Source organism: Penicillium daleae (assembly GCF_028827525.1).
Source record: "Penicillium daleae strain IBT 16125 chromosome Unknown utg000005l_segment0_segment0, whole genome shotgun sequence".
NCBI classification, from domain to species: domain Eukaryota; kingdom Fungi; phylum Ascomycota; class Eurotiomycetes; order Eurotiales; family Aspergillaceae; genus Penicillium; species Penicillium daleae.
This window is the reverse complement of record NW_026623153.1, coordinates 1,590,017-1,616,502: the sequence shown is the minus strand read 5'-3', so window position 1 is coordinate 1,616,502 and position 26,486 is coordinate 1,590,017. Positions and strand designations below refer to the sequence as shown.

At 47.9% G+C, this 26,486-nt stretch overlaps 9 protein-coding genes across 9 annotated transcripts; 5 read left to right on the top strand and 4 right to left on the bottom strand.

The window, feature by feature from the left end:
• Positions 1–1,457: 1,457 nt before the first annotated feature.
• Positions 1,458–1,811, bottom strand: N7458_004852 (ankyrin repeat domain-containing protein; the record flags this gene model as incomplete). The annotated part of the gene is made up of 1 exon (XM_056908234.1): positions 1,458–1,811. The coding sequence occupies one exon, from the start codon at positions 1,809–1,811 to the stop codon at positions 1,458–1,460; it is 354 nt and encodes a 117-aa protein (XP_056766852.1).
• A 3,674-nt stretch (positions 1,812–5,485) lies between these two features.
• On the top strand, positions 5,486–7,687 carry N7458_004851 (Zn(II)2Cys6 transcription factor; the record flags this gene model as incomplete). The annotated part of the gene is made up of 4 exons (XM_056908233.1): positions 5,486–6,294; positions 6,364–6,394; positions 6,462–7,033; positions 7,102–7,687. The coding sequence occupies 4 exons, from the start codon at positions 5,486–5,488 to the stop codon at positions 7,685–7,687; spliced, it is 1,998 nt and encodes a 665-aa protein (XP_056766851.1).
• A 424-nt stretch (positions 7,688–8,111) lies between these two features.
• Positions 8,112–9,688, bottom strand: N7458_004850 (hydantoinase/dihydropyrimidinase family protein; the record flags this gene model as incomplete). Its single annotated transcript, XM_056908232.1, has 2 exons — positions 8,112–9,416; positions 9,509–9,688. The coding sequence occupies 2 exons, from the start codon at positions 9,686–9,688 to the stop codon at positions 8,112–8,114; spliced, it is 1,485 nt and encodes a 494-aa protein (XP_056766850.1).
• Positions 9,689–10,910: 1,222 nt separating this feature from the next.
• N7458_004849 (maleate cis-trans isomerase family protein) lies at positions 10,911–11,648 on the bottom strand (the record flags this gene model as incomplete). The annotated part of the gene is made up of 1 exon (XM_056908231.1): positions 10,911–11,648. The coding sequence occupies one exon, from the start codon at positions 11,646–11,648 to the stop codon at positions 10,911–10,913; it is 738 nt and encodes a 245-aa protein (XP_056766849.1).
• A 704-nt stretch (positions 11,649–12,352) lies between these two features.
• On the top strand, positions 12,353–13,957 carry N7458_004848 (choline transporter Hnm1; the record flags this gene model as incomplete). The annotated part of the gene is made up of 1 exon (XM_056908230.1): positions 12,353–13,957. The coding sequence occupies one exon, from the start codon at positions 12,353–12,355 to the stop codon at positions 13,955–13,957; it is 1,605 nt and encodes a 534-aa protein (XP_056766848.1).
• A 1,028-nt stretch (positions 13,958–14,985) lies between these two features.
• On the top strand, positions 14,986–16,341 carry N7458_004847 (guanine deaminase; the record flags this gene model as incomplete). Its single annotated transcript, XM_056908229.1, has 1 exon — positions 14,986–16,341. The coding sequence occupies one exon, from the start codon at positions 14,986–14,988 to the stop codon at positions 16,339–16,341; it is 1,356 nt and encodes a 451-aa protein (XP_056766847.1).
• Positions 16,342–17,192: 851 nt separating this feature from the next.
• Positions 17,193–19,505, top strand: N7458_004846 (nucleobase cation symporter-1 family protein; the record flags this gene model as incomplete). The annotated part of the gene is made up of 8 exons (XM_056908228.1): positions 17,193–17,484; positions 17,545–17,602; positions 17,666–17,744; positions 17,801–18,454; positions 18,523–18,618; positions 18,676–18,808; positions 18,867–18,957; positions 19,046–19,505. 8 exons carry the CDS (start codon positions 17,193–17,195, stop codon positions 19,503–19,505), a joined length of 1,863 nt encoding a protein of 620 aa, XP_056766846.1.
• Positions 19,506–22,049: 2,544 nt separating this feature from the next.
• On the bottom strand, positions 22,050–23,390 carry N7458_004845 (ankyrin repeat domain-containing protein; the record flags this gene model as incomplete). The annotated part of the gene is made up of 1 exon (XM_056908227.1): positions 22,050–23,390. One exon carries the CDS (start codon positions 23,388–23,390, stop codon positions 22,050–22,052), a length of 1,341 nt encoding a protein of 446 aa, XP_056766845.1.
• A 1,520-nt stretch (positions 23,391–24,910) lies between these two features.
• N7458_004844 (uncharacterized protein) lies at positions 24,911–25,840 on the top strand (the record flags this gene model as incomplete). The annotated part of the gene is made up of 3 exons (XM_056908226.1): positions 24,911–25,508; positions 25,597–25,748; positions 25,814–25,840. 3 exons carry the CDS (start codon positions 24,911–24,913, stop codon positions 25,838–25,840), a joined length of 777 nt encoding a protein of 258 aa, XP_056766844.1.
• Positions 25,841–26,486: the final 646 nt, after the last annotated feature.

Below are 26,486 nucleotides of genomic sequence, written 5' to 3'. Positions count from 1 at the left end.
AGGGCGGGTGTGGAACCTGTCATCACAAGCCTGACCTGGTGTTTGAACTAGGATTTGCACAAGACAGCAGTCCGAGTGTGGAACTCAACGCGACCTGTGCATTGAACATGATTTTTCACCTAATACATGATCCAGAATTTGAGAGGGTTATTCTTGAGGGATTGAGCAGTCATTGGTCTCGCTGCTCTATTTTCGCATCTTCCGCAGGAACAGTCAGGGGCGTGGAACGGTCACCAGGTTTTGGTGAAATTTTCGGACTCGGACACCATTTGACGCATGAAAGATTGAGCTGAGTCCGGCTTTGGAATTATTTTTGTCTATATGCCCGGACTGATCTAGTTAGCACGCCAGCTATTGCAGTTGACCAGCATTTCACATTTTCTGCCAGTTGATCACCTTCTCTCAATTCACCAGTTTCAATTCAATACTCTTCGATGAACTGCAATAACACGTTTTCGGGTATCTGTCGGATTGGGTTCTTCTAACTCATCAAAGTAGTGGACATACGAAATCGTTATAGTTATTTGCTCCTTGGAGTATTTTCACTGGCTCGGCCTCCCTCTGGGTTTAAACGAATACAAATTTATCTTCACAAATAAAAAGGCTTTCGTCCCTTTCGGTCGCTACACTGTGCCTCTACCCCAGCAGTAACTTTGAGCTGGCGGATACTTACAGTACCAATGGTTCATGACTGAAATATACTTGTTTCTAACTAACCGTCATTATGTAAAATACCCCGAATCTGTGGCTTTGCCGTGAGGCGCTGTGGCTGTGCGGTAAAGCTTAATTGTCTTACATACGTTACCATACGCGAACCGTGTAACTCCTCGACACATCTAGTACTATGAATGCGGTAAATTGCAAAACACATATCGATAACCAGTTCTAGTTCTCACTTGACATTTTGTATACGCATCTATGAGGATGTATGACTCCGACATGGAAGGCTGTACCGTAATAGTGTCCACCGTACCGTAACTATTTTCGAATTCTTCCGTTCTCAAATGAGCCACCATTATCTCCCGAGGCTTTAGTTACCTAAAATGAAGACGACCCTGCCAAGATATTTCCACCAGCTAGGATTTCATTTTTTTACTAAACATAAATCTGATACGGTCTTTAAATACCCCCACGTACTCTGAAACGACCCCACGCTGTTACTGCTGATCCTGTCATTAAGAACCGTTTGGGCTCGATTTTCCGTGAATATTTGCGTTGAAGTCGGCTCTACCGGCCTTTAAATTTATGACTGGCAATATCATGCACCATGAGACGAGCAACTTGATTACGGATGTGTTTGAAGCCTTCATCATGGCCTTGGCGTTAGGGTTTGAGATAGTTTCTCTGTTGAAAACATGGAAGCCAATTTTGAATTCGTGTGTATGCCTCAAATATAACTAACTTGACGTAAGTATTAGTAAAATACAATGTCAGCTTGCTCCATGCCATCTAGAGACTTAGATACGCGGACGAACGTGTCGGAGCAAGCGAGAATAAGTCAAAACCCAAACCCATGCCCGTTTCATTCCCTTCATCGTATCTTCTTTGGCCCCACTCTTTTTAAGGTAAGCTTCCGTAGCCGCAAAGGTATTGCTTTTAGGGTTGCCGGCATGTATCAGCCATGTCAATGGTGTGCTGCCCTCATAATCCATTGCATTGACATTTGCTCCTCGTTCCAGCAGAATCTTCACAACGTCCAATGAACCGTATTCAGCAGCATATGAGAGGGGTGTTCGCCCGTACATATCACGAGATTCAATGTCTGGCGCACTTTGTAGGAGATAATAAAAGAGGTTGGTGCAGTCCCCCATGGCAGCGTAATGAAGGAGAGATCTCTTGAAATAATCTCGTCGATTGGAGGCTTTTTGCGACCGAAGTGACGAATATGACTTTTCGACAAACACAACCAGATCTCTATTGAGAGATATTTCCCTGATTCTTTTCAGGCGGTCGAATTCTCGGTCTATATCTGCACTGCCAGGTGTGTTTCTCATGGTCGCTACAGCTAGTAGGGCTTGAGAGAATCGAATGCAAGAGGATATAGTTCAGTATAAAGAAAATTGTTCAAAGAGTGAACTTTGTCAACGAGGAATAAAACTCCAGAGAACTTCAAAAGCTACGGCTTGCTCGATTATTGAGTGACTAGATGACTATAGCGTAGAGGAAAATTCTAGGGGTTGGAGGTTTTATAGATATCCACGATTGTAGCAAAAGATGAAGAACGTGGTTATCTATTTTAGTTGAAGCCTGTTCAAAAATATGTTTTTCATTTTGCTCCCATTCTTTGGGCTTGACCTTTGGCTCCTGGGAGGTGAGTGTGACGAAGGTGACGATTGGGATAGAGGAGATTGCCATGGAATTCTCCAAGACGGAAGTTATCACGATTGCTGGAGGGGGTTTAAAAAGGAGCCTACATGATAGATAGATGTCTTCTTCTTTCTCTTCCCTCTCTAGTCTTGATACCTTCGTTGAATACTACTATGTGGATTTGACATCTTTATGCTTGAGTGTAACAGTGAGAAGCTCTAATTCGTCTGCAAAAACAAAATATTGAATACAGTAACGAGGGGGTCAAATCTGCACTTATTTGTTAGTACTGGTTATTTCCTGATCTTCACGTTATAGTTGTCATAGATTTACACCATATGAAAATCAAGATGAAGGGTGGGTAATTTGATTCTCAGGGATAATCTTTGGCATTATTCCAGTCCAAAACATGAAGTACAGCCTTTCCGGTGGCTCAAGAAATTGGCCATATGTCATTAAGGGTGTAAGCTGTTCAAAACTGTACAGTAAAGTGCTTGAGCATACTGGTAACAGGCGAACGTGGGAAGACTCACGCAATGGCTATACTGTACTACCTTGCTAGACCTCGGCCTCAAACCTAGCAAGTTACTTCAGCTTATCATTTCAACTCTTCGTCTTTATTACTGTACAGTATGTGTGGTGAAATGAGAAACATAACAAAGGCATTTAAGCCACCGTGCCAGATATCACTCCATCGTAGCTATGATGAAATTTGAAACGGGTCACAAAGTTGATAAATTCCAGGGCATCTGCCTCAGCCTGTTTTAAACCGGAGAACAGTGCCCTGGCTCCTCCTTTGCTGTCCCATAGCCGCAGGATACTAGCACCGTCTAGGTGATGAAAAGTTAGATCCCAAAAGAATTTTTGTAATGACCACTCCCAAGATCCTTAATCTCTCCAGCAAGAATATTGAGGCAGTACAAGAGGAGAGAACAAGATATGTGATTGTACAAGCCGCGCAGACGAATCGACCTTCGAAAATCGTCGAAAGGCTGATGAGTCGGTTGAGAGCTTTGAGGATCCTCGAATTCGAAATGCGAATTCACAGAATTCCATCGAAGATTGTCATCGTACCAGCGAATTTGTTCGCTCATGTTTCGAGATTCGTGTCCCGAATCTGGCTCGGAAATGGTTATCTTTGATAAACTCCACTTTTGTTTGGTGTGTTCCTGGAGGGAACACGCCGCCTTCCGCTCAGCGAGAGTTAGGCGATTATTGATCTCATAATGCTTCAAAACCATCCAGTCAATACGCGGACATGAGTTCTCGAAAGCTTCCCAAGTGGTAAAACCTCTAACCATTCTATTGAAGTATTGCTCTTGGTGCAATCATTCGAGACGCTGGAACCTTTCGTAAGACAGGGGTAGATATTCCGTAAAATTTGAATCATCACCACAAGATTGATGACCTTTCTTTGATCCTGTAAAATCTGCTACTTTAGTTTGATTACTATTGAAACACACCAGTCAGCAGAGTTGACGTACTTGGTTCAATGCTATTTATCTCGATTTCTCCCCTTTCCGGCTGAAGGCAGGCCGTTGCTGGGTCTTGAACAAAGCTGGTACAGGCGAAGTGCTGGCAACTCGGGTAATTCGAAGATGTTGAAACAGGAGTAGATTCCGTGAGTATCAGGTCCTTCGGTATAATTTGGAGATTCTCCGCATTTACTCTCCCCGGAATTCAGAGGAACTCATCCGAATGTTTTCTCCATTCGGACTTCGTTTATCCGATATACCAGGATCGTTAAGTTCATTATAGCAGATAACTGATTCAAGGTTTAATGAACCTGATGGCTCGCGATCAGCCATAACAGCGAGTTCTTGAGTTTCGCAGATCTACTAGTCGTTTAGCGTTGTCAATACCAAGTAATGCAGAGATGAAAGTAGATGAAGGATGCCTGTTGATTGAATCAATTTTGAAGAGGATGATGAAAATGGACCTGAATATCACAAGGCAGAATATTTTATATCTTGAATAAATCCCCTCGTCCTAGAATTTAGCTTACTGATAACCATGGCAATGAGGGAATTCACGCTCCCAGGACACTCTGAGCAATTTGAATAACCTTGACTTCCTGGGATCTGTAACGGAATGTGCAGGTACCTGGTGGGCGTTTCATCACACTGGGCATTTCATGTCAACGGGATAGGGGTTACTCTCAGTAGGTTTAACGCCTCCTACCTCTGGCACGTCATCAGGAGTACTAGCTACGCTTTGAGTTCCTGGGAATCTAAATGATTAATGATTCTGAGGGAATTTGTGAAGACAGCTTATAGGCGTGACAAAATGGTATGGAGCTTGATGTGCTCCCAGGACTACCCAGTGCGTTCGTCGGCTGGAGTAGGGTAATCGATTATCCAGTGGGTTCCCAGGAGCGATCTCTTCGGGGGGGAGGGGGTTCTCGGCCAAAGGTAGATGGCGGTGGATTCACGTAATTGCTCAAAGATTAGCACTTCCTCCATGCCTATCCAGGAGACCGTGTAACCAGTAGGCAAAGATTCCCAGGAGCATACAGATTTATTGATTGACTGATTGGGTAATTAACGACTAAGCTCCATCGAGGCGCAATGGATACCAGTAAATGAAACGCCAGTTTATTGATGCCCATGGTTTTTCGCGTGGGGGCAATCTAGGTACAAGGGTTCCTTTGGATGGGGCTAGCATGTTGCGTTTTATTGGAGTGCCTTACTCAGGCTATGCTCAGTGAGCAAATCAGAGCGCTCGGTGAGAGGGTCAGACTTGATCAGTGAGCAGATCAGTGAGCTTACATCATGCTCACTGACCAGATCAGCGCTGCTCACTGAGCTTACATAATGCTCACTGATCGGATCAGAGCGCTCAGAGGCGTGCTCAGTTCTACTCAGGGAGCAAAAGCGGCGAGGGGCTGAGCACCAACCTGGAAGGGGAAAGCCAAGACGTGGCATAGGAAATCCGGTACGTAGGCGGTGTTCACTTTTTGCGGTGCCACTGTATGGACGGGGCGCTTGACACGCTAGTCCTGAATTAGAATAGTGGGAAAATCACCATGTCTCCGCAGTTGTCCAGTTTGCTTCAACAAGAAGTTCCAATTCTTGTTACACAACGCCTTGGACCCCAGAAAATGAATCGCGCCTTAATACTGTATACGTGTCCGATATACAGAGGCAACTAAATCGATCTTCTTGTTCATGATAACCCGATGGATGCGCTCACTCCAGCGGGGCGTCCATATCGATCGAAAATAAAACGGCCGTGCGATCGGTGTCGTACCAGGAAGACGGCGTGCATCCTTCCAGAGAGCGGGCCTTGCAAGACTTGCTACCGGGCCGGAAACCCGTGCACGTTTGAACTGCATGCGACTGCTCGACACCGGCGTCCTGGCACACGGTACCAAGCTCGTCGAACTCCCGACAGCTGCAGAATGGAGGAGGTTCCAATGCGGGATCAAGCTCCCAACAATAGTGGCCATTCACACTCTGCGCCACCTAATCAAGCAGCTGATCGCTCTCATTCAGTGCCTGATAGATGGAGAACGGAGTTCGAGAATGATCAACCGGGGCCTCATGCTGGCAGTGCAGAATATCAGAGGTCAGACGTGGATGTCAGTATGCCTCCCTTAGGATTACAATCCCACCTGGGGTTGTCGCAGCAACTTCGGTTTGTTGGCAATAACAATGGAGTACCGACTGTTCAACGTATCCGGTCACTGGATCAGATAGATGGGTCAACCGCTCAGCTGTTTGGTATGTCCTCCGAGTCAGACCCATGGCTGCTCAGGCATTGCCGATATGATGAGTATGGCATGCGAAGTCTACATCGAACTCACGTCCGGCATGTGGGCGGAGTGCCGGTTGAAGGCCTGGTACCTGTTCATTTCTTGGTGATGGAAGATGATATTCTGGCATCCGCAAAAGAAGCTACTCGGTTCAGACCCGGAGGACCTGACATGGCAAGGAACGAATTGGATGCAATGGTAGCGCCTGAACATGGGAGGCGATTAGTTTCCTTGTGAGTTATGCCAAATGACCTTCTCCCTATGAATGGGACGACTATTTTAACTGAGTTGAACATGTCTAGATTCCTCACATTTGTCTTCCCAACCATGCCGGTAATCTCCCGATCCCAACTTGGGATATCGTCGTCGGGATCGGATTCTTGTTTAAGCCATATTGCAGTCCACTTACTCGCGGCCATTTACGCATCGGCATTTCCTTTCGCCGTTCACGACCCCAATTTATGCGTTTTTGCAGCATATGAGGAGCATCTTTGTGCGCGTTTGTGGCGCATGGTCTACGAACTTATCGCCGAAGAAATACACACCCCCAAATTATCCGTTCTGCAGGCCTCGTTACTCTATCTCCAACAAATGCCGAGCGGGAGCCAACGTTCTGTCTCTGATAGTCCGTTCATTTGGTCATTCCTGGGCTCCATCGTCGCGCAGGCGGCCTCCCCTAGGTCTACATCTCGAGCCGCGTCCATGGGGCATTCCTGCGTGGGAGAAAAGGCTTCGCAGGAGATTATGGTGGGCTGTGTATCTGGAGGATAAATGGCGAAGCCTGCTGATGGGTCGACCTCCATTTATTCACCACGAGGACTTTGACGTGTTCGAGCTTGACGGTAATGACTTTGTGGTGGATGGAAATCCAGCGGGATATTTTAATACACTCAGGGACTACCACTGCGAACCGATCTTTATTCATGCGACGAAATTAGCCCGCGTGGTGGAGAAGATGCATCGGACGTTCTAGTTAGGCTTCCTTGATCCCCTGTCTACCCTCCTGCTTCTCGCACCCAATTCTGATCTTCAGTCGATAGCACCCTCAAGGCTTGTCAAAGACTCTCCGGTGATTTCCGTGCCTCCATCGACGCAGCACGGCCCATCCGCACCCAACTGCAGAACTGGTACTCCTCGCTCCCGGACAGTCTACACCTCAACTCCAGGCTGGACAACTCCAGGCTGGACACCAACGCCCACACGAACTACGGTCGAGTAGAAGGCACCGCAGGTCTTCACTTTTCGTACTTGGTCCTTGAGATGTTCCTGTACCGCGCCATCCTGCGTTCTCTTGCCAGCTCACCCCAGCCGCCGCCAATCTCGGAAGACCAAGATCCCGCGCAAGATCCTCGCCAGGATCCTCCCCAGGATCCTCCACCGATACGCTCCCCATGGTTTCTGGAAAACCTGACTTTCGACGGGCATGGATTCGACCAGCTCCCGGCCTCAAATTTCTTAGAGCTTGGGGAGGCTGCCGAGGCCACGGTGAATGCCGCGGAAAAGTGCGCTGCCATTATCGTCAATTTTGTTGGGACTTTGCTTCCTCGGGATTTCGGATCGTTTTGGCATCCTTGTAATAACGTTTCTCCTCTTACCCTCACTCCAACATCTTTCAAAGTTACCTGAACGAGGGTGAGAAAGCTAACTAACGTAACCTGGCAGGGACCCGAATTTGCTTCGCTGCGGTTTCGAATTTTGTCACCCTGCTTCTTGTTCAATCGCCCACTACCCAACACGCGTTGAGATCGAAGTATCTGCTCGATATCTGGTCCCGTACGCTTCGGAGCCAACATCGAATTCATGAAGGATTGATGAATCTGGGTCTAGTCCGGGTTAATATGTTGCAGATGGGTGGACTAGAGAAAAACTTCATTCTGCTGCCGCATGTGACGGACGTTTTAAGGGGGGATCAGGTAGAGGCGGAGCTGTCGATATAATGGACATGATGATTGTATCACATTTCGATTCAAAGGGGAAAACCATCCATGTTCGATATCATACAATAATCACCGGGGCTGGGGATGGACCGCTCCAACACCAGACTAACTATTCAAAAGTCCTCCACATTCCATGCTGGGAGCTCGGCACTTGCCCAAACACTACGCTCTCTCTTGATAAATTGGCCATAGCCGGGTTTGCCCACGATGCCCCCATTATCTCGATCCCACACCACTTCCCCACGAATCAGTGTGTACCGTGGCCATTGAGAGACCATTCTGCCCTCGAACGGGGTATAATCGACATTATGATGTAGCAGGTCATTGGTGATGCTGAAGGGCTGCATGGAATCTGGATACCAAATGACCAGATCGGCATCGGACACGCCCGGAATCAACGCGCCCTTCTTCGGATAAAGGCCATACAACTTGGCCGGGTTGGCACTCGTCACCTCGACGAACTTTTGCACAGGCAATCTCTTCTCGCTCATGACCAAGGGTAATCGTGTTTCCACCCCAGGACACCCGTTCGGAATGTACTTGAATCGTCCGACGGGCGCATCCTCTGTGATCGCACCTTTCTTCCCAATCTCGCTATCATCATAGAAGAAAGGACAATGATCGGACGACAGGATCGTAAATGTTCCGTTCTGAAGTCCCTTCCAGATCTGCTCGTGGTCCTGCTTTCCTTCGCGAGGAGGCGGTGAACACACGCACTTGGCGCCCTCGAAACCGGGCTTATCCAGATCATCTCGAGTCAGAAAGAGATACTGCGGACACGTCTCCGCATAGACGGGGATGCCCCTCGTTTGCGCATTTCGAATCAACTCCGCCGCTGACGGAGATGAAACGTGCACAATCAAGATTGGAGTGTTGATTAGTTGTCCCAGTGCGATCGCGCGGTTCGTCGCCTCGGTCTCTACAAGCTGCGGCCGCGAAGTCGCATGATACTTTGGAGCAAGCAGATTCTGCTCTTCGAGCTTCGCAGTCATCCAGGCCAGTACATCTCCGTTTTCGGCGTGGATCATGGTCGTGATCCCCGTCTGGCGGGCGCGGAGAAGGACATCGAGGATTTGGTTATCCCGGAGCTGTAGGGCTTCGTAAGTCATGTAGATTTTCACCGATGAGATGCCGCGATCTCGGAGGAGAGTAAACTCGTCGAGGGCGACTGGCGAGGGGTTTGAGATGAGCAAATGGAAGGAATAGTCGCAGTAAGTGCTGTTGAGCGCTTTAAGAGAAGTTTCTTCCAACGCGGGGAGCAGAGACTCGTCCCTCTTATCCTGAGGCGCGAACGCGATGATGGTCGTCGTGCCGCCGCCGATGGCGGACCGGCTACCGGTCGTGAAGTCGTCCGCGGTGCGTCCCTTGCCAAAGAGCTGGGGTTCTGCCAGGTGGACGTGGGCGTCGATACCCCCGGGCTGGAAAACGGTCAGTTTTCTGGATGGGAACCAAACGGGAGTTGCGGCATGGAAGAGGGAATCGACACAGCCTCCTCCTGCTCATCGCTTACCATTACATATGCACCTTCTGCGTCGATGACGCGCTTGGCCGCATTATGGTCTAAGATACCCGTAGGGGCGAGCAGCGCGACTTTCCCATCCTTGATGGCAATGTCATAGCAAGCTGTATCCGAAGCTGTCACGACAGTGCCGTTGACAATCAGACAATCATAGGCGGAGAGTAACTGCATGGTTTCGAGTGCAGGGATATATCCAATCCACGATGATCTCGCCTATCAATAGATCGAGAGGACAAGAGAGAATCAGAGAATGCGGCCTGTGCGACTCGACACTGAGTGCCTGGCACGTGGACTCTAGATCCACAACATAAAGGAGAGAAGCGGATAGATTGCTAAAGTAAATGGCGAACCAAGAAAAAGGTCAACACAGTCGCTTGACTAACTCCTCGGCGGAGATGCAAATTATTTGGCCGGTGCGGCCATCTTAGAAGATAAGCAACAGCCACTGTATTGAAGCCGATAAGCCCCCCTCCCCACTTCACCGGGCGATCGGCCAACTTTTATCGCTTTGTATCACCACATCTTATTCCTGTATGGTGGTCGGTGGGTTTCGGAACGGGGCATCCAGTCCAGGGGGTCACCCCAAGTTTCGGAGGCACCACAAATTGGCGCCATTTTTGTGGTACCACTGGCCACCAATCATAGCTTCGGTCATCAAATTATTGGCGTGAAAACTGTTTTTCTCCAACTTACACCTCATTCGGGGCTTAACTTATAGCGTGCTACTCTATTAAGAAGCTTGTTATAGACTGCATTTACGTAAAAGAATATAATTAACTCGAACTGGATACAACTGACAAAGATTAGGATAGCACTTTCATGCGATAAAATCGTATATTTGGCAAGTATAAAAATCATCCGACTAATAGCATAAACATTGTTACACTCAGGCACGAAGACACTGGATCAACATGGTAGCATTTTACGAAGGAATCAACTCTGAGGAGAGGAGAAGAAGAAGAAGAAGAAGAAGAAGAAGGAGAAGGAGAAGAAGAAAACTACAGTGGTGTGAGCTGAGCCTTTTGTGGTAACCAGCCTCAGGCGCCATCCTGGCAAACTTCCCAAAACAGAACTGTCCGAAGCATCCAACAAACAATCCGATCGGCCAGTTCTTTCTTCGTACTCTGAGAGGTTCGTCACAAACATTGAATAATTTGAATAATCCATGCATCAATCTGTGGTAGCGCTGGACTCCATCCCGGTTCGGACGTATGCATGGATTGTACTGCGAGAGAGAGATACGGCATGTGTCCAGCACTATGAATTCTAAGCAACGAATCTAACTATAGTCAAGTGACCGGGGCGTTAAGAAATTGGAATCCTAATCAATTCGCTCACGTCAGGTACAGAGAGCCAGAGATGAGTATGATTCTACTAACGATGCACCTCATACTCATGCCTTCAGTACATTCAGCTGGAACAAACGGCCCCATCCCTCCACACAAGACGGGTCCACCTGGCATTGTAACAACATATCCCAGATGACTGTCGCCACGGTATCCAACACGATCACCCCGTGCTTGCGCTCCCAGTAATCCACTCTCTGCGCCGCCCGAAGGTTTGTACAGAAAGTCGAAATAGCCTGGACTTCCTTCCCCGCCACATCCGCCACCATCTCATCGAGGGTCGGCTCATCAACTTCTGCGAACGAGGAATTTTTCGATAGTCCGAGATGCCGTTCCTTGCCGCAATCCACACCGATCGTTGCATAGGTTTTCACAATCGCAGCCTGGACGTTGTCCAGGTATGGGGTCACTAGGCCTAGCTCCGTCACCGAAAGAGCCTTAACGGCTCTATTCAAGGCTAATACAGAGGTAGCAGTGGGGATCCCTGTTGCGGCAGTAATAGCTGCGCAAAGCTCCTCATCGGCTTGGAAACCGAGCCAGCCTGAGGAGGTGCCACTCCAACCGATAATGTCGACATTGGCGTCGGCTAGCAGTCGAGCAGCTTCGACGATCTTTTCTGTCTGGAATTGGGCCAGGGCATCCTCCTCTAGACTGATTTTGAGGACCGTGAAGCGAGAGAAATGGACGGACACATTAGGGAGCTTAGAGACGATTGCTTGGGATAACGGTTCGAGACTAGTGTTGGAGGAAGGTGTCAGGATACCGAGACGGATTCGCTTAGCCATTGTGACCGCGGAGGAGTAGGATGTAGCAAGTAAATCTGAATGCGGTGGGTGTAGATGTTGGTTGACCCTGATGAGAGATGAGAATGTGTGAATAATTTGCTCATGAAGTTCAACTCGGATTGAAAATGACGGGAGAACATTTTATTACCAAAGTGTCTGTGACCCCATGTAGTCAAACTCCACCAAACCCCGGAGTGGATCCATCAATCCCCCGAACTCGGCCGGATTGAGGCTCGATTCTTATCGCCCGATCAACCAGTCCCCCGACGGATGGGCGATAGGCCGTTACAATCAAAAAACAGAGATAAAAATGGATACGGCAACTATCCGAGCGTCAGCTTGCAAAATTGCACACAGGTAGTGCTTACTGCCTGCTTACTGCCTGTTCTGATCACTTTATGGTCGGATAGTGGTCGTGTCCGCCGACCATGATCCCGTCCGCGAGGGTGATGGGTGATAGCAGCGTCAGCCAAAGTTTCAATTATAGTTTCAATGATTACAGAGAGGCCAACTACAGACTCGTCAGCTCCAGATATCACTTGATAAGTTGATCCACGGAACCAGCGTACGGCCTGTGAGATAGCCACATGCCAGATATCGCTCTTTATAATATATGACGCTGGAACGCCAACCAAAGCTGAACCTGCCTGATCCCCGTCGCCCTCGTTCATTATCTATATTATTATCATCATCATCATCACACCATGGATGAACTCAGTCCCGAGCCGAACAATCCTCACGTTATTGCATCAAAGATCGACAACGACAATGATGCCATCGCACTCGCCAATATCACCGGCTATAAGCAGGAGATGGTGAGACGATGGAGTCTGCAGAAGGTCATCGGAATGGGCCTCGGATTGTCCTCCACCTGGGCATTCGCGGGAGCTGGTCTCACCCTCGTGATAGCTGAAGGTGGACCAGCCGCGGCCTTGTATGGATTCCTCTTCGTGTCATTCTTTACCTTTTGCGTGGCGGCCTCGCTTGCTGAGCTGAGTTCGGCCTATCCCACCACGGGAGGACCTTTTTACTGGGTGGCTCAGGTTGCCTCTCCTAAATATGCGCGTTTCCTGTCCTTGTTGACCGGCGTCGCCAACTGCATGTCCTGGATCTGTGCCTGTGGCAGCGTCGCTAGCACGAATGCGCAGCAGATCTTCGGCTTTGTGGTCATCGCCCATCCGAGCGTGACCATTGAACGCTGGATGCTCTACATCTTATATCTCTTCTTCATGCTGGCGGGCATGTTCTTCACCATGTTTGCGTACCCGCTTGTGCCCATCGTGAACAAGTGGCTAATCTACTGGAGCCAGGTGGCCATGGTGATCAGCATTATCATCATGCTGGCCAGCTCCAAAGGCCATTATGCCTCCAGCCAGTTTGTCTGGGCTGAATACATCAACCAGACTGGATGGAACAATGTGCTCTGCTTCCTGACCGGGTTGATCAATGCCGGTTTCCAATACGGTCATTTAGACGTGTGCGTTCACCTTGCTGAGGAGGCCAGCCGGCCAGAGAAGAACATCCCTATCGCCATCGCCGCCCAGATGGCCGTCTCGTTTCCGCAGGGATTCTTTTTCCAGGTCATCATGTTTTACTGCATCAAGGATCTCAACCGCATCATGTCCGCGACTATTCCTAACGCCGAACTCTTCTTGCAGGCGGCCGGTTCTCAGGCAGGTGCCATCGTCATCCAACTCATGGTTGTCAGCATTCTCGTCTGTGTGAACTTGGAGGTGCAGACAACAGCATCGCGTATGGTCTGGTCCTTCGCTCGCGACCGAGCCTTCCCATTCTCCGACTGGCTGTCCGTCATTCACCCAAAGCTAATGGTCCCCGTCAACGCACAACTCGTCGTCAACTGCATCGTCTTTCTCCTTGGGTTCCTCTATCTATTTGCTGGTCAGGCCTATAGCGCCCTGGTCGGATCGTCCTTCATCTTGGCATACATCGCCTACTTTATCCCCATCGCATCCGTGGTCGCTAGCGGTCGCAAATTCAAGCCTGGTCCCTTTTATATGCAGAAATGGGGTTTGATTGTCAACATTCTCTCCCTGCTTTGGCTATTGGTCGGCATCGTGTTCTGGCAATTCCCATTCTTCCTCCCTGTCGTCGGCCATATGGCATCCAATATGAACTGGACCGTCGTGGTTGTCGGAGGTATTTTACTCCTGGCAACTATCTGGTATTTTGCCGCTGGGTCTAAACAATACAAAGTCCCCTTGGCATCTGACCACAACAACGCTGTTGTTCTTGAAGCACAGCAGTCAGCAGAACAAAGTGATGAATCTGTCTCTGGACCTAAGGCCTGATAATTTTAAGACTATGGAAGATAATTTTCTGTGAATTGAAGAGGTTCCAGGATTCATTATAGAGATGGACGTTCTGATATTCATTTGTGATTCTGTTCTTGGACAGTGGGATACAACGCACTGGGGCATAACGGACAACTTTGAGAGAAATATCCAAGAATTCTTTGTATCAGCAAATGACATATCTCTGACCCAAATGTCGCATGTAGTACTACGTATGAGAAGCATACAGTGGTGTTTCATAAGTCTTCGATCACATAACTAGTTAACTAACTAGTGTAGTGCGGGATCTGGCGACATTATGTAGTTTAGTCGTTCCTGTTTTGCGGTCTGTTTGTCTGGTTTGTTTTGGGGGGTTTTCTGTGAAATCGTATGCTTTAGAGTGAAGAAGGGAAGAAATATACAACACACAACAGGGGTGAAGTGGTATTGGATGCCTTCTGAAGGAAGCTTTTCTTCTCGGTTTTCGAATTTACTGAGCCCTTAGTTTGATGCGGCCCGCTCAATAAATGATCTGCGCTAAGGTCTTGGCGGTGGGGCCAAGAAAGAGTTTCTCAGTGTGTATTGGTCAAGGCGATTTCGAGAACGACTATACGGAGTACAGACAGGGCGCTTCACAAGTTAGTTAGCAAACAAGCTGATCCACTCCGTAAATCGAAATACATCGGTTTATAAACCTTCGGAGGTTGTACGGAGTACATTTCACTTACAAAATTATAACTTTTAATAGCAGAGTTATTTTGTCACCTGGTAAACGTTATTATTATTCCAAGATTTCGCCGATAGATAAGAAGGGAGATAGGCCTTTTTTTCGGCCGATAAAATGGGTCCACCCGCGTGCGTACGTTGGTTGCGCTAATATCACTCGATCATTCATATTCCCGAAAAGCTTCGGCCCGTGATAATTTGGTTACGATTTGACCAACACTCAACACCGAGCTGTATATTTAGGAGAGTGTGTATTTCCGTGTTTCGATAGTTCAACGATCCTCAATATTGAAACCCCTCCCCTAACAACACCAAAAAACATGACTGGCAAGATCATTTTCTATGGGAGAATTGTCCACAGCAAGTCTCTCAAATGTCTCCAGATCTATACCAAAGCAGCACTAGGGGTCAACGACGACGGTAAAATCAACTTCCTCGACGAAGATGTTACATCGGGCGAGGAGGCTGCGCAGAAATATGCCGGGTTTAGAGATGCGAAAATCATGACGCTCAAGCCACTACAATTTCTGTTCCCGGGTTTTATCGACACACACATGCATGCACCTCAATGGCCCAACTTCGGAATCGGGATGGAAGGTGATAATTTGTATTGGCGAGAAAACTTTACCGATCCGCTCGAGGTTACCTTTAAAGACACAGAGAAGGCGCGGAGGGTGTACAGTCAGGTGGTCCAGAAGGAGCTGGAAAACGGATCGACAACAGTGGCTTATAACACGACAATCCATTATGAGGCAACAACGATCCTGGCAGACATGTGTCTCCAATACGGACAGCGCGCCATCATTGGCAAAATCTGCATGCTGGTCAATGCTACCCACGGTAATTGGGAGGCCTCGGTTGAGCAATCTATTGAGGACGAGAGGAAGACAATTGCCTACATTGAAAAAGTTGATCCCGACGCCCGCCTCGTCTCTCCCTGCGTGGAACCTAGAGGCGGATCGTTTGTGCCCGGTGCCCTGATGAAAGGGCTCGGCGAGTTATGCTGTCGCAAGGATGGGCGGCTATACCACGTCCAAACCCACATGGCCGAGACCACGCAGGATGTTGCTCGCATGAGGAAGCTACACCCGGAGTTTCAAGAGTACTCGGATATGTACCATCACTACGGCCTGCTGCATCAGAAAACAATTCTTGCACACTGTGTCCACCTCTCCGATCACGACATCAGCATGATTGCTCAGAATAATGCTGGCGTGTCCCATAACCCAAATTCCAACACATGCTTGACGGCGGGAGAATGTAGGGTGAGACAACTGCTGAATGCCGGGGTGAAAGTCGGTCTGGGGACCGACTGCTCGGCCGGATATTCTCCATCTATTCTGAATGCGATGCGCGAAGCTAGCAATGTATCCAGACATCTTGTCATCCGCACCGGCGACCCTTCGTGGCGTCTCTCGATCGAGGAAATCATTTTCCTGGGCACTCTTGGTGGCGCACAGGTTTGTGGCATGGAGGACAAGATTGGTAACTTCGAGCCAGGCAAGTGTTTTGATGCCTTGCTAATCGACGTTGGCTTGAACGATAATATTAATTCCGATGGCTGGGAGCATGATGATCTGGCGTTGGTGAAGAAATGGGTGTTCCTGGGCGATGATCGCTCGATTCGGCTGGTGTGGGTGAGTGGCCAGCTGGTTGCTGGGAAAGATAGAAGTTGAAAAAGGTCGCACTTACGATCAACAACCATGAGAAATAAAACAACTATGAACCGTGAAGCGGCCCTGTTTCTGTAATGCTCGGTTACAGTCGATATTCCTACTTGGGCTGGAAGGGTTGAAAGGCACTGGTCTTAAAGATGTACATATAAGGGTTTGCATCCAAGCGCCTCAATAAAATAGTGAAAATAGAGAAATAGCCTGGATTTGATATATAATAATTTTTTGTTCTCTTAGGAGTCATTAACCCATATAAAACATAAGCAGCTCAGTGGAGGAACAAGTCAACAAAGCGGTTGACTAACTTCGGCGGAGATAACTACTTACGAAGCTTAGGAATTACTGATTTCACTGAACAGATTTCCCATATTATTCTTGCAGATCGTGCCGTTGGACGAACCTGAAGTTGCTTACTATTCCAATAGTCACTGGATTGAAACTAACAATACCCACTCGCCCGTTTTGTAGAGGGGCTACCGGTCATCGGCCAAGTCTTATCACGATGTGGGGTCAGAGTACAGCAACGAGTGGTCAAAACCTTCAGATCGGCCAAATCCGCCAAGTCGTTCTTATCGCCCGCCTTGAACTCTGATAAGTCAGATAAGTTAGCAATTCTTTTATGACTGGTGCCAGGGAGATTAATATCTACCCTGGAGTAAAGGAGGTCTGTTACTTGATATTCTCTGGACAGGACGTTGGTTGGTTTGGATATTGAAGTCTACATACGATCAGGCAGTTCGATTCTTGTTGTGGAACTCGGAACGCCGAGTAGGTGGAGTGAAGCTAGCCACCTCTTTTCAACGTCCTTATACTGGACTCCACACCGAGGAAAGTGTACCACGGAATCAGTCGAGATGATGGCCCTACGACAGCGCGCGAGCCGTGTAGGAAGGCTCTTTTCCACTCCTCGAGCGTTTGTGGAAGCGATCCGGATCGATCAAGACAATGAGAATGACGCGAACGCTGGATTGTTCGGAAGCTGGTCAAACAAGGACTTGGACCCATCTCCCCCGTCGCAGCGAGTCTGGACTTGGTGGTCATTTTTCGTGTTCCAATTCAGCATTGCGTTCTCGCCGACAACATACAATGTTGGGGCAAGTCTTTTTGCTATTGGCTTGAGCTGGTGGACTATTCTTATTTCGTCCAGTAGGTCGAGCTTCACTCTCCCGTGGAGACTTTTGATCCAGGAGACTAATCATGAGCCAGTCATCGTCTCGTTCATGATCGCAGCACTGCTCTGGTTGAATTCTAGAGGAGCTTCCCGGTATGTCACTACTGTATATCTCATCAAGAGCCTAATGCCTGTCCTGACTAACTGTCCTCGCAGGTACCATGTGGGGTTTCCAACTTTTGTTCGCGTTTCATCTGGCATTTATGGCTCCCTCATCTTCGTTTTCTTCCGAGGAGTATGTTACCGCATGCCTCACCAAATCCTGGGATATATTTGACCAATTGTCTTCAGGCAGTCGCCATCGTCTATATGAGCATACAGACGCTGTACGCCAGCTACTTTGTGAACGTGATGCTGCGCTGCGCTTTTGGCAACAAGTGGACCGATCTTCCCAACCGTACGCGAGCTATCCAAGTTAGCCCAGTTCTGCTACAGAAAGCTAATCTTCCAGTTTCAGATCTTCCGCCGGACGCGGGTGTTACCTCTGCCCAATTGGCATCTTTCGTTATCATCTGGCTTCTTCAGTTCCCATTTGCTTTCGTGCACCCGACTAGGATGACGATAGTCTTCACAATCAAGTCCGTTCTTGCACCGATCGGCATGTTTGCGACTATGATTTGGGCCTTGGTGAGATATCAATTCGGCCCCCGCGAATTTCTACCCGCTGCTGACGGTTATGTACAGGTCAGTAGTCATGGCGCTAATTTCCACGGACTCGGTAACGCAAATGCCTCCGGTGCTGCTCTGGGGTGGTCATTCATTATATCCATCAACACGATCGTCTCAAATGTGATTCCTCCGTTGGTCAATATCCCGGATCTGGCAAGATACACAAAGCGTCCTAGAGACACCTTGCCTCTGGCCGTTGGGATTGTTGTGAGTAAACCGGTTGTTGTGTTCCTTGGCATGATCATTACAGCTGCTGGCTATAAGCAGTTTGGGAAGGTACGTTGCTCTTCTCGAGGTTGCTTGCTCTTAAGGATAATCTGATAGTTAATGACTACCATGAGTAGACATATTGGAACATGTGGGACTTCTATTCCAGTGTCCTGGATAACTACTGGGGTCCAGGGACCAGAACGGTAGTGTTTTTGGCTGCAGGCATTCAGGTACACTACATCCATTTATTCGCGAAGATTATCTTTCAGCTCACTTTAATCCAATAGGCATTTGCGACATTCGTCACCAATCTCACCAGTAATTCTATTCCTGTCGGATGCGATCTGGCCGGCTTATTCCCGCGCTACTTTACGATTGTTCGTGGCCAGATAGCCTGCTTCCTGCTCGCCTGGGCATGTGGTAAGCGCTTGTCCATCTCACAACCCTGAATTTCGCGCAGGCTAATTAATCGCCTTAGTCCCATGGAAACTGACTTATTCTGCTTCGTCGTTCCTTACGTTCCTCGGGTCCTATCTGTGCTTTGTCTGCCCAATCGTATCCGTCATGATGTAGGTTTCTCCTATATGTCTTCCCAGCAATTTGCAAGCCTTTCCTTCCCTTACGTCCAACGTACTGACCACCAATGACCTTTGTTAGTGTCGACTACTGGATCTCTCGCCGTGGCAACATCCACGTCCCTTCCCTCTATAACCCACAACCCGGCTCTCCGTATTTCTATACCCACGGTTTCAACCCACGCGCATTTGTAGCCTGGGCTGCGGGCGTAGCGCTAGTCATTCCCGGGGTCTCGGGCGCTCTCAAGCCTGGATCTATCGGAATTGCGGCTGTGCATATCTACGACATGGGATTCTTACTCTCTACGATTTTCTCGGCGCTGGTGTACTATGTATGCTGCAAGATTTGGCCAGTGCAGGTATATCCTCAGGAAGTTGGGCCGCAGGACGACAGTTGGGAGGCAATGAAGTATACAGAGGGCTTCTTTCCGCAAGATGAGGTCGTGCCGGAGTATCTGCGAGAGACACTGGTTGAGGGGCAGATTGTGAAGTCTGGGAAAGAACCGTCTGAATCAGGAGAGCTTTACCTAGAGAAGCAATGATGGAATAGTGACTAAGGCTTTGTTTTATTTCATGATGGATGGAATATTCCGAGGATTGCAGACAAGTTGGATGTTAACGTGATTCACGGCGACACCGGTCACACGGTCAACCAGGCCACCCCACCCATATCAAATTTTTCAAATAGAGATATCCTAACCAAAACCCATGAATTAATCTAATTCTAGCGATTTTGCATACGTTGATCTTGTGGCCAATCTCTCCGCAGCCACTACATCTTGGCGGAGCCCTTTTTGCTGGCTGATCTGGTTGATTAGCCAAATCGGCCTGCACATGCGATATTAGCCCACCATCTCCAACTTGTGAAGGGCTGAAGTAAGACCAGATTCAATCTAACTAGGCCACAAACTGTGTACAAAAAGCTTAAAGAAGAGAAGCTCTTCGTGCGTGTTCCTCATGTCAACATGCCAAGGTCTCGTGGCACACGTGGCCAATATCGGGCACTGGCCCGTGACAATACCTCGGTTCTAGATTGAACCTCGTAAGGGGTATTACAACGTGGTTATCGGTCTCGATTTGCTGGCGAATCACGTCTGAAACATGACTGTATTGTTCTTCGAAAGCGTCTAGGGCGGTACAGTTCTAGACCGAGTCTAATCCTTGTCATGTCTGCTCTGCGTATCCTGTCCATTTCACTAGGGCTTCGTCGCGATAACCTCGTCCAATCTTCCTACCGTCAGACAACTAGGATTCGTTCAACCTAGTATTCCTCTTCCCCGTCGATTAGTAGAGGCGGCGGCTGCGTATCGTCCACGACCTGAGACGGAAACGGGTCCGTAGCGGCCAGACGGACTAGTTCGGTATGGAAGACTGGGTGTAACCTGGTAGGTACGTCAAGTCGGACAGTATATGGTGACGGAACGTCTACTACTCGACACCCAGAATGTAGCCAGTCTGACTTCTTTGACGGCCGCTGAGTGCGTACGTTCTGGCCTCTGGCGGGGGAGAGTTCGGAAAAGGGTTGTAATATGTTGATAGCAGAGATGCTAGGATCAGCGGCCGAGAAACGCTGCCGCTTACGCAACGACTCCAATAACAATTTTCTGTTTTTATATAGTGACTTCCTCCCTTGGCATCAATGGTAAGGTCAGCTGGATGATTATCAATAGACCTAACGCTCACGAGAAACGTATGCACGAGAATCCACAGATAACCCTCCGAGTCTGTGGAATCTTTGAGAGATTTGGTGCCCAGTCTGTTCCATAATAAAAGTGTATGCGTTACTTTCGATGTAGGACCAAGCACTTCCGTTTCAGGTCACTTGTGCAGGCTGCATGAATTGTGTCGAAATATGGAATGTGTGGATAGAGTGCGCCAACCAAAGGAATCGCAGTAGGCCTGAATTTTTATTATCCCCATCTGACAATTTGCAACTAGTTATGGGGTGGACCAATAGTCAGGAAACTTCACAATTTAGTATTTTAGTAGAGGAACTGGTGACAGATTATAGTGGAAGGCTGTCTTGTGGGGCATGCTGCTTGCATGCAGCACTGGGCATGACTGTGGCTACATTCGTTCCGTATCTAACATGGTACACACACGCTCTCTCTGTCTCACACGCACACAACTTTTTGCCAATTTATCCGTTGGATCTAGATATAGTCCTGTGTTTTATAATTGACCAAAATAAGAAACACACATGCGAGTAATAAAAGGTTCCACTCCACATCAAGAGTTGTATTCAATGCGCTATTCGGTGTAAAAAGCCTTCTCCTGTAGGGTCGTTTAGGGCAGCATACGCTAGGGGTATAAGCACTCTCGGAGTTCCAAAGATCTTATCTAATCTTATGAAAGCACTGGGATATCATTAGGCGAGAAGATTCTTCGCTTCTTGCACTTGTTGTATGTCTCCTGAAGGAATTGGACATGGATTCCAAAAGCCGAATATATCATCGGCAGTCAGATAAATATTGTTGTGGCGATGCCATGTGGTCGTGCGTTGAGGCGACGGTCTGGCGGAGAAAGTCAGTTCTGTAAGGTTTCAAGCCATGCTCCTATCCCACCTCCAAGCAGTCTCCGGTGCCGTGCGATTGAGCCATTTTTCCGGATGAACTCAGCAGCGTAATGTCATTCTTGTAGGTTTCTTTAGGAACGGGATTGCCTCGGATCAATTCTGTCGAATCTCGATACACTTCCTCGATTCTGCGGCGTAGGACATCGAACTTTATTTATCCAAGCATTTCAATTTCGAAGGCTTCACGACCTATTGTATCACACGAGAGGAAAAAAGCAGATTCGTAGGGTCAATGCAGGGCCGTCAGGAATCCCAGTAGGTCATTCTACAGCATGCTACCACGGATCAGGATGCTTCAAAGGCCAATTGCCGATCAACGATTATTACTTCATGAGACTAACTAAGAGCTAAATCACAATTTAATAGATCAATTCAGAGCTAGAATCATCATTTTCTGTCTTTATCCACGGTTCCCAGCAATTGCAACCCATGAGAAGTATGCAAACATCTCTCACCATGGCCAACACATTCCAAACACAAGTCGAAGTTACCGTCATTGCAAACTCCGCAATTAATAATATGAGTCGTAGTGAGGAATAAAAACATTACATCGATCACTTAACCAATATTTATTTCCATGTATGTCAATTCTGGGGAGCGCTTGAACTTTCGCCACATCTACAGTGACATTTGAAAGGCTGAGAAGACTCTCCAAGATAAACTCCATAGTTTTATGACCTGGCCAAGTTGTTCTTTGGCTCAAGTCACGAGCAATACGCAAGGGTGTCCTACCACAGCTCGATGCGAAGTCTGCTGCTGATGTCCCAAGACGAACAAGATTTTGCACAATATCTTTGTATCCGTAAAGGGTGGCAAAGAAAAGAGGTGTGCGGCCGAGTCGATCAGGTGTATCGATATAGGCCTTATAATCCACTTTTATCTTGTTGGAAGGCGTCTCCTCGTATAAACCTGATGTACACGAGGAGGAACCTTTACTTAGCATAGATAGAACGGTGTGAATGTGGCCATGTCGAGTGGCTAGAGCGAGAGGTGTATAGCCATCGTTATCAGTTGTAGTCGGGTCCGCTCCATTGGCCAGCAAAGGTTTAGTTATATTCGAGAATCCGAGCATTGCCGCAATCGATAACGGTGTTCGCCCATCCTCATTTTTGACCTCAGTTTGAACCCCTCTTTGCAAAAGTAGCTCTACCACCTTTTCATTTGAAGGCTGTACGGAGGATGCCCAGAATAACGCTGTGCATCCACTGAGGTCCGGGATGTCAGGAATAGCCCCTTCTTGCAGTAGAAACGTAACAACACTCTCACTCCGAGCAAGTGCGGCCCAGTGAAGAGCATTCTTGCCTTCAACGGTTATCGCGTCGACATTAGCACCGACCGCCAGAAGTTGTTTAGTTATTTCAACATTGCTCGAACGTGCGGCACGCGCTAATGCGGTATTCAGTATCTGACTTCCCGTGTCATCGAGTATATTGCTCTTCTCTAGAAGAATCTTCACAAGTTCTTGGTCTCCATTTGCAGCTGCCGAAGCGAGGTGATTCACTCCTCCGTGTTCCAGCTGGTTATCCATCGTAGCGCCATTATCGAGTAAGAGAGTAAGAACACTTGTATGTCCACGGTAGAGCGCGCACGACAAAGGGGTAATATTCCTTTTATCCTTGCAGTTGACATCTGCGCCGGCATTAATGAGAATGCGAGCAGAACCTAGATAGCCATACATCGCTGCATGGTGCAACGGTGTATGACCGCAGGCATCTCTGTGATTTGGGTCGAATCCGTATTCCAGAACCACACGTATCAGGTCTTCTCGTCCAAATCTGGCCGCTGCATCTAGGGGCGACCCTTCCTTCCAGTCACCCGTAGGGTCAAGTCCAGCATCCAGATATTTCTGCATAGTCTAATAGAAATCTTTCTGAAAAGGCTAGGTCGTGCATTCTTAGTAAAAACACGATCAAAATGTCCCCTAACAACCATATGTCTGAATAGGCGATGGTTGAGGTTGTCGTAGCAGTAATGGCATGTTCGTGCAAAAGCACTCATGTCCCTTGCTCCGTCTAGGGACTCCCATATCTTCAAGAGCAGCTCGTGAGGTAAATCGAGGAGCAACATATTTCGTGTGGCCAAGCGCTATGGGACAAATAGAAGTATGTAAAGTGAAAAATACATTTCATCGTGCGGGGACAAGAAGGCGGACGCTTTGCTGTTGGTCTCCTAATTCGCCATGTGCCATTGGCTGTTAATTGTGGCCCCCCGATTGTAGTGTGGAGACATTTCCCGCATTCCCATCGAGTCATGAGGCTGTGTGAACGAGGCTATCAAAGTTAGTATAACTGTCAGCCATTCGAACACACTGTCTGGCATTGCTAGATCACCAGTTAGCAAGATGGAATTGATGGACGAAGGAATGACGTTTCCTGCAGTTTGGTTCGTTGAATTTAGGGTAAAGCCACTTCAAAACAAATTTCCGCTCTCGGGCCGGTTGTGAATGCACCGACACAAGAAGAGATCATCTTGTGCCTGGGGTATGTAGTAGTTAGTTGACGGGGCTAAATTTGCCCAGATTAGCTATGGGATATGTCGGTCGATCAGCTATGGCTTGGACAACACCTCCACGCTGCCAACCAAGTCTGCGGTGAATAGCAAACTATTAACATCAAGGATCACATTCCGTCGCTTCTCCGTGTACAACCTAGTCGAATCGAGTAGAGTATCCCCTAGTTTTCCTTAGATCTAACTCGTGCGGGTGTACACCCCAGAACCCTCTGAGTCCATATAAACTGAAAAGAGCCAAAGGTTGGCAGATAAGCCTCCGCCGGATCGCTGGAAAACAAGCTGATACTCAAGTTGCTCACCATATCTAGTCAATGACTCAGGTGCCGACAAATTCCACGTCGGATTGCTAGGCAGTCTTCCATCAATGAGAAACAATACTTGGGGACAAAATTCAAGCTTTCTCTGTTTTATTCAAGAGAGCCGATTATATTGCACCTAAATTTAGGGGAAGATTTTATTTTCATTGTTGAATGGGTGACCATACCCATGGGCATCAAGTCATGTTTCGATCATCCGAGTCCACAATTATATTATCCTTAATGTTGGATGAAGTCCTTGGCTTACAATTTTTATTTTTGGAAAGAGCTTTGCTTTATCTCTTGATTAGAATTAGCGCAAGCCGTTCTTTTTTTATTCCGCAGGCGAGCATACTGTTGTCAGCAAAGCCTAACCTCGAACCGTGCGAAATGATAAATGTACTAAAGTTCATGTCTAACAAAGCCCTTTGACCACAAATTTTGTCGAGTCCATTTGACTCGTACAAGAAACAAGCCGATGTAACGAAGATTTTCATATCAAGTGTTATAAACCATCCTGATGATATTTTGAAGTTCATGCATCAAGTTTTTCGCTAATTCCAAAATGACAGCACTCCCAGGCAATCTTCTTCCCTACGGTACACATCAAAGCCGCGGGCAGCGTTTCCAGGATTGGATTGAAAACCCAGCAGCTGCGGACTGTATTGTTAACCCATGCGCTCTAACATTCGATGCACTTTCGGCCTGGGGTAACGTATGGGAGGATCTCGAATATCCTGATTCCGATTCTGACAACGAAGACGAACATGAAGAAGTTGCCGACGCTGTGGCCGAGTTCGGGTTTGACGACAATGTAGCTATGCAGATCGTCACTCGTGAAGAACCAGCAATTTCAGCTGGATCAAAGGAGGTTTGGAATGACTGGCGGTCAGTCATTTCAAAGAGCTGCATTTTTATCATGGGAATGTTCAGAATTACGGGCCCCCACGTTTCAGAAATCGCCCATGTTCTATACACGAGGAAATACCCCATCAACACTCTGAAGTATATCATGGCGATCGACATTGGAAACAAAGACACGCGCGACTTGGTCCAAACCCAGATCTTCTCGGCAGGAAATGGACTCGACTGGAAGACATCCGGAAATCAAACCTTTGCGTTTGGCACTGCAGAATACGAAGCCATCCATCCTCGGAACAAGGGTGGGCTCAGTCGCGTCATATTTCATTCTTGGTGCTTTCCCACGAGGAACGCACCGATTTTCCCAAATCAAGGTCTATGCCTCGGTAGATTTCTTTCACTTGCGATTCGACATTGAGAAAATCCCGAAGAAGCGTCGCAGAGCTGCAATCGATGATGGTGAAGGGGATGAACGGCCGCGGAAACGACGTCGGGGCCCCGATAAGGATTACGACGGTCCTGCAAAACGTACCAGACGAGCTGTACGTATGAGGGGATCCGGGTTAAAAGGTAGAATAGGTTGAGCAATGACGTTGCCCTCCAGCAGGTTGAGATCAAAGAGCTATGGTCGTGACGAGCAGGGCTCGTGAGCTCCTCGGTGGCCTCGCTTGTTTTTTTTCACGTGTTTTATGTTTTCCTTTCTTTCATTTTACTTTGATCTACTTATGTATTTTGATTTCCTTTTAAATACTCAATATGATTTCTTTCTTTGGATTTGGTCACAAGACAGCCATCTTTTATTAAAATGACAACGTAACGTGAAAGAATAACACTGTAAATGCTAGGACAAGTAGGGACAAGTACGTCAATCAGTTCCTTCATCGGAGGATATGTTCATAGATAGATTCGCAGATAGATCTCTAGAAACTTGCACGGAGTACTATAGCTCGTCCTGATCAAGGAGCGGGCTAGTGGGGACAGGGCGTTCTATGGTCCCGCGCCGTTTTGAGGAGATGGAACACGGGAAGATTCGATGACAGATAATTTCATGCTTCAGAAAGAGGGTTTTCGATTGGAATATTTTCTTTGGGGTTTTTAAAACAAGGACTATGCTGAGAAAAAAAAGGGAGTTCGAGGATAGGCATGGAAAGAGGTCAGGAAAAGCATATATTCAGCCATTCCTAATGCAAGCTAAGTGTAGAATGGATAGGGATGGAGCCATTTGATAGATATTCTGCCCTTCAAAAAGCCACATGTAGTTTCCTGAGGTATCAACGCGT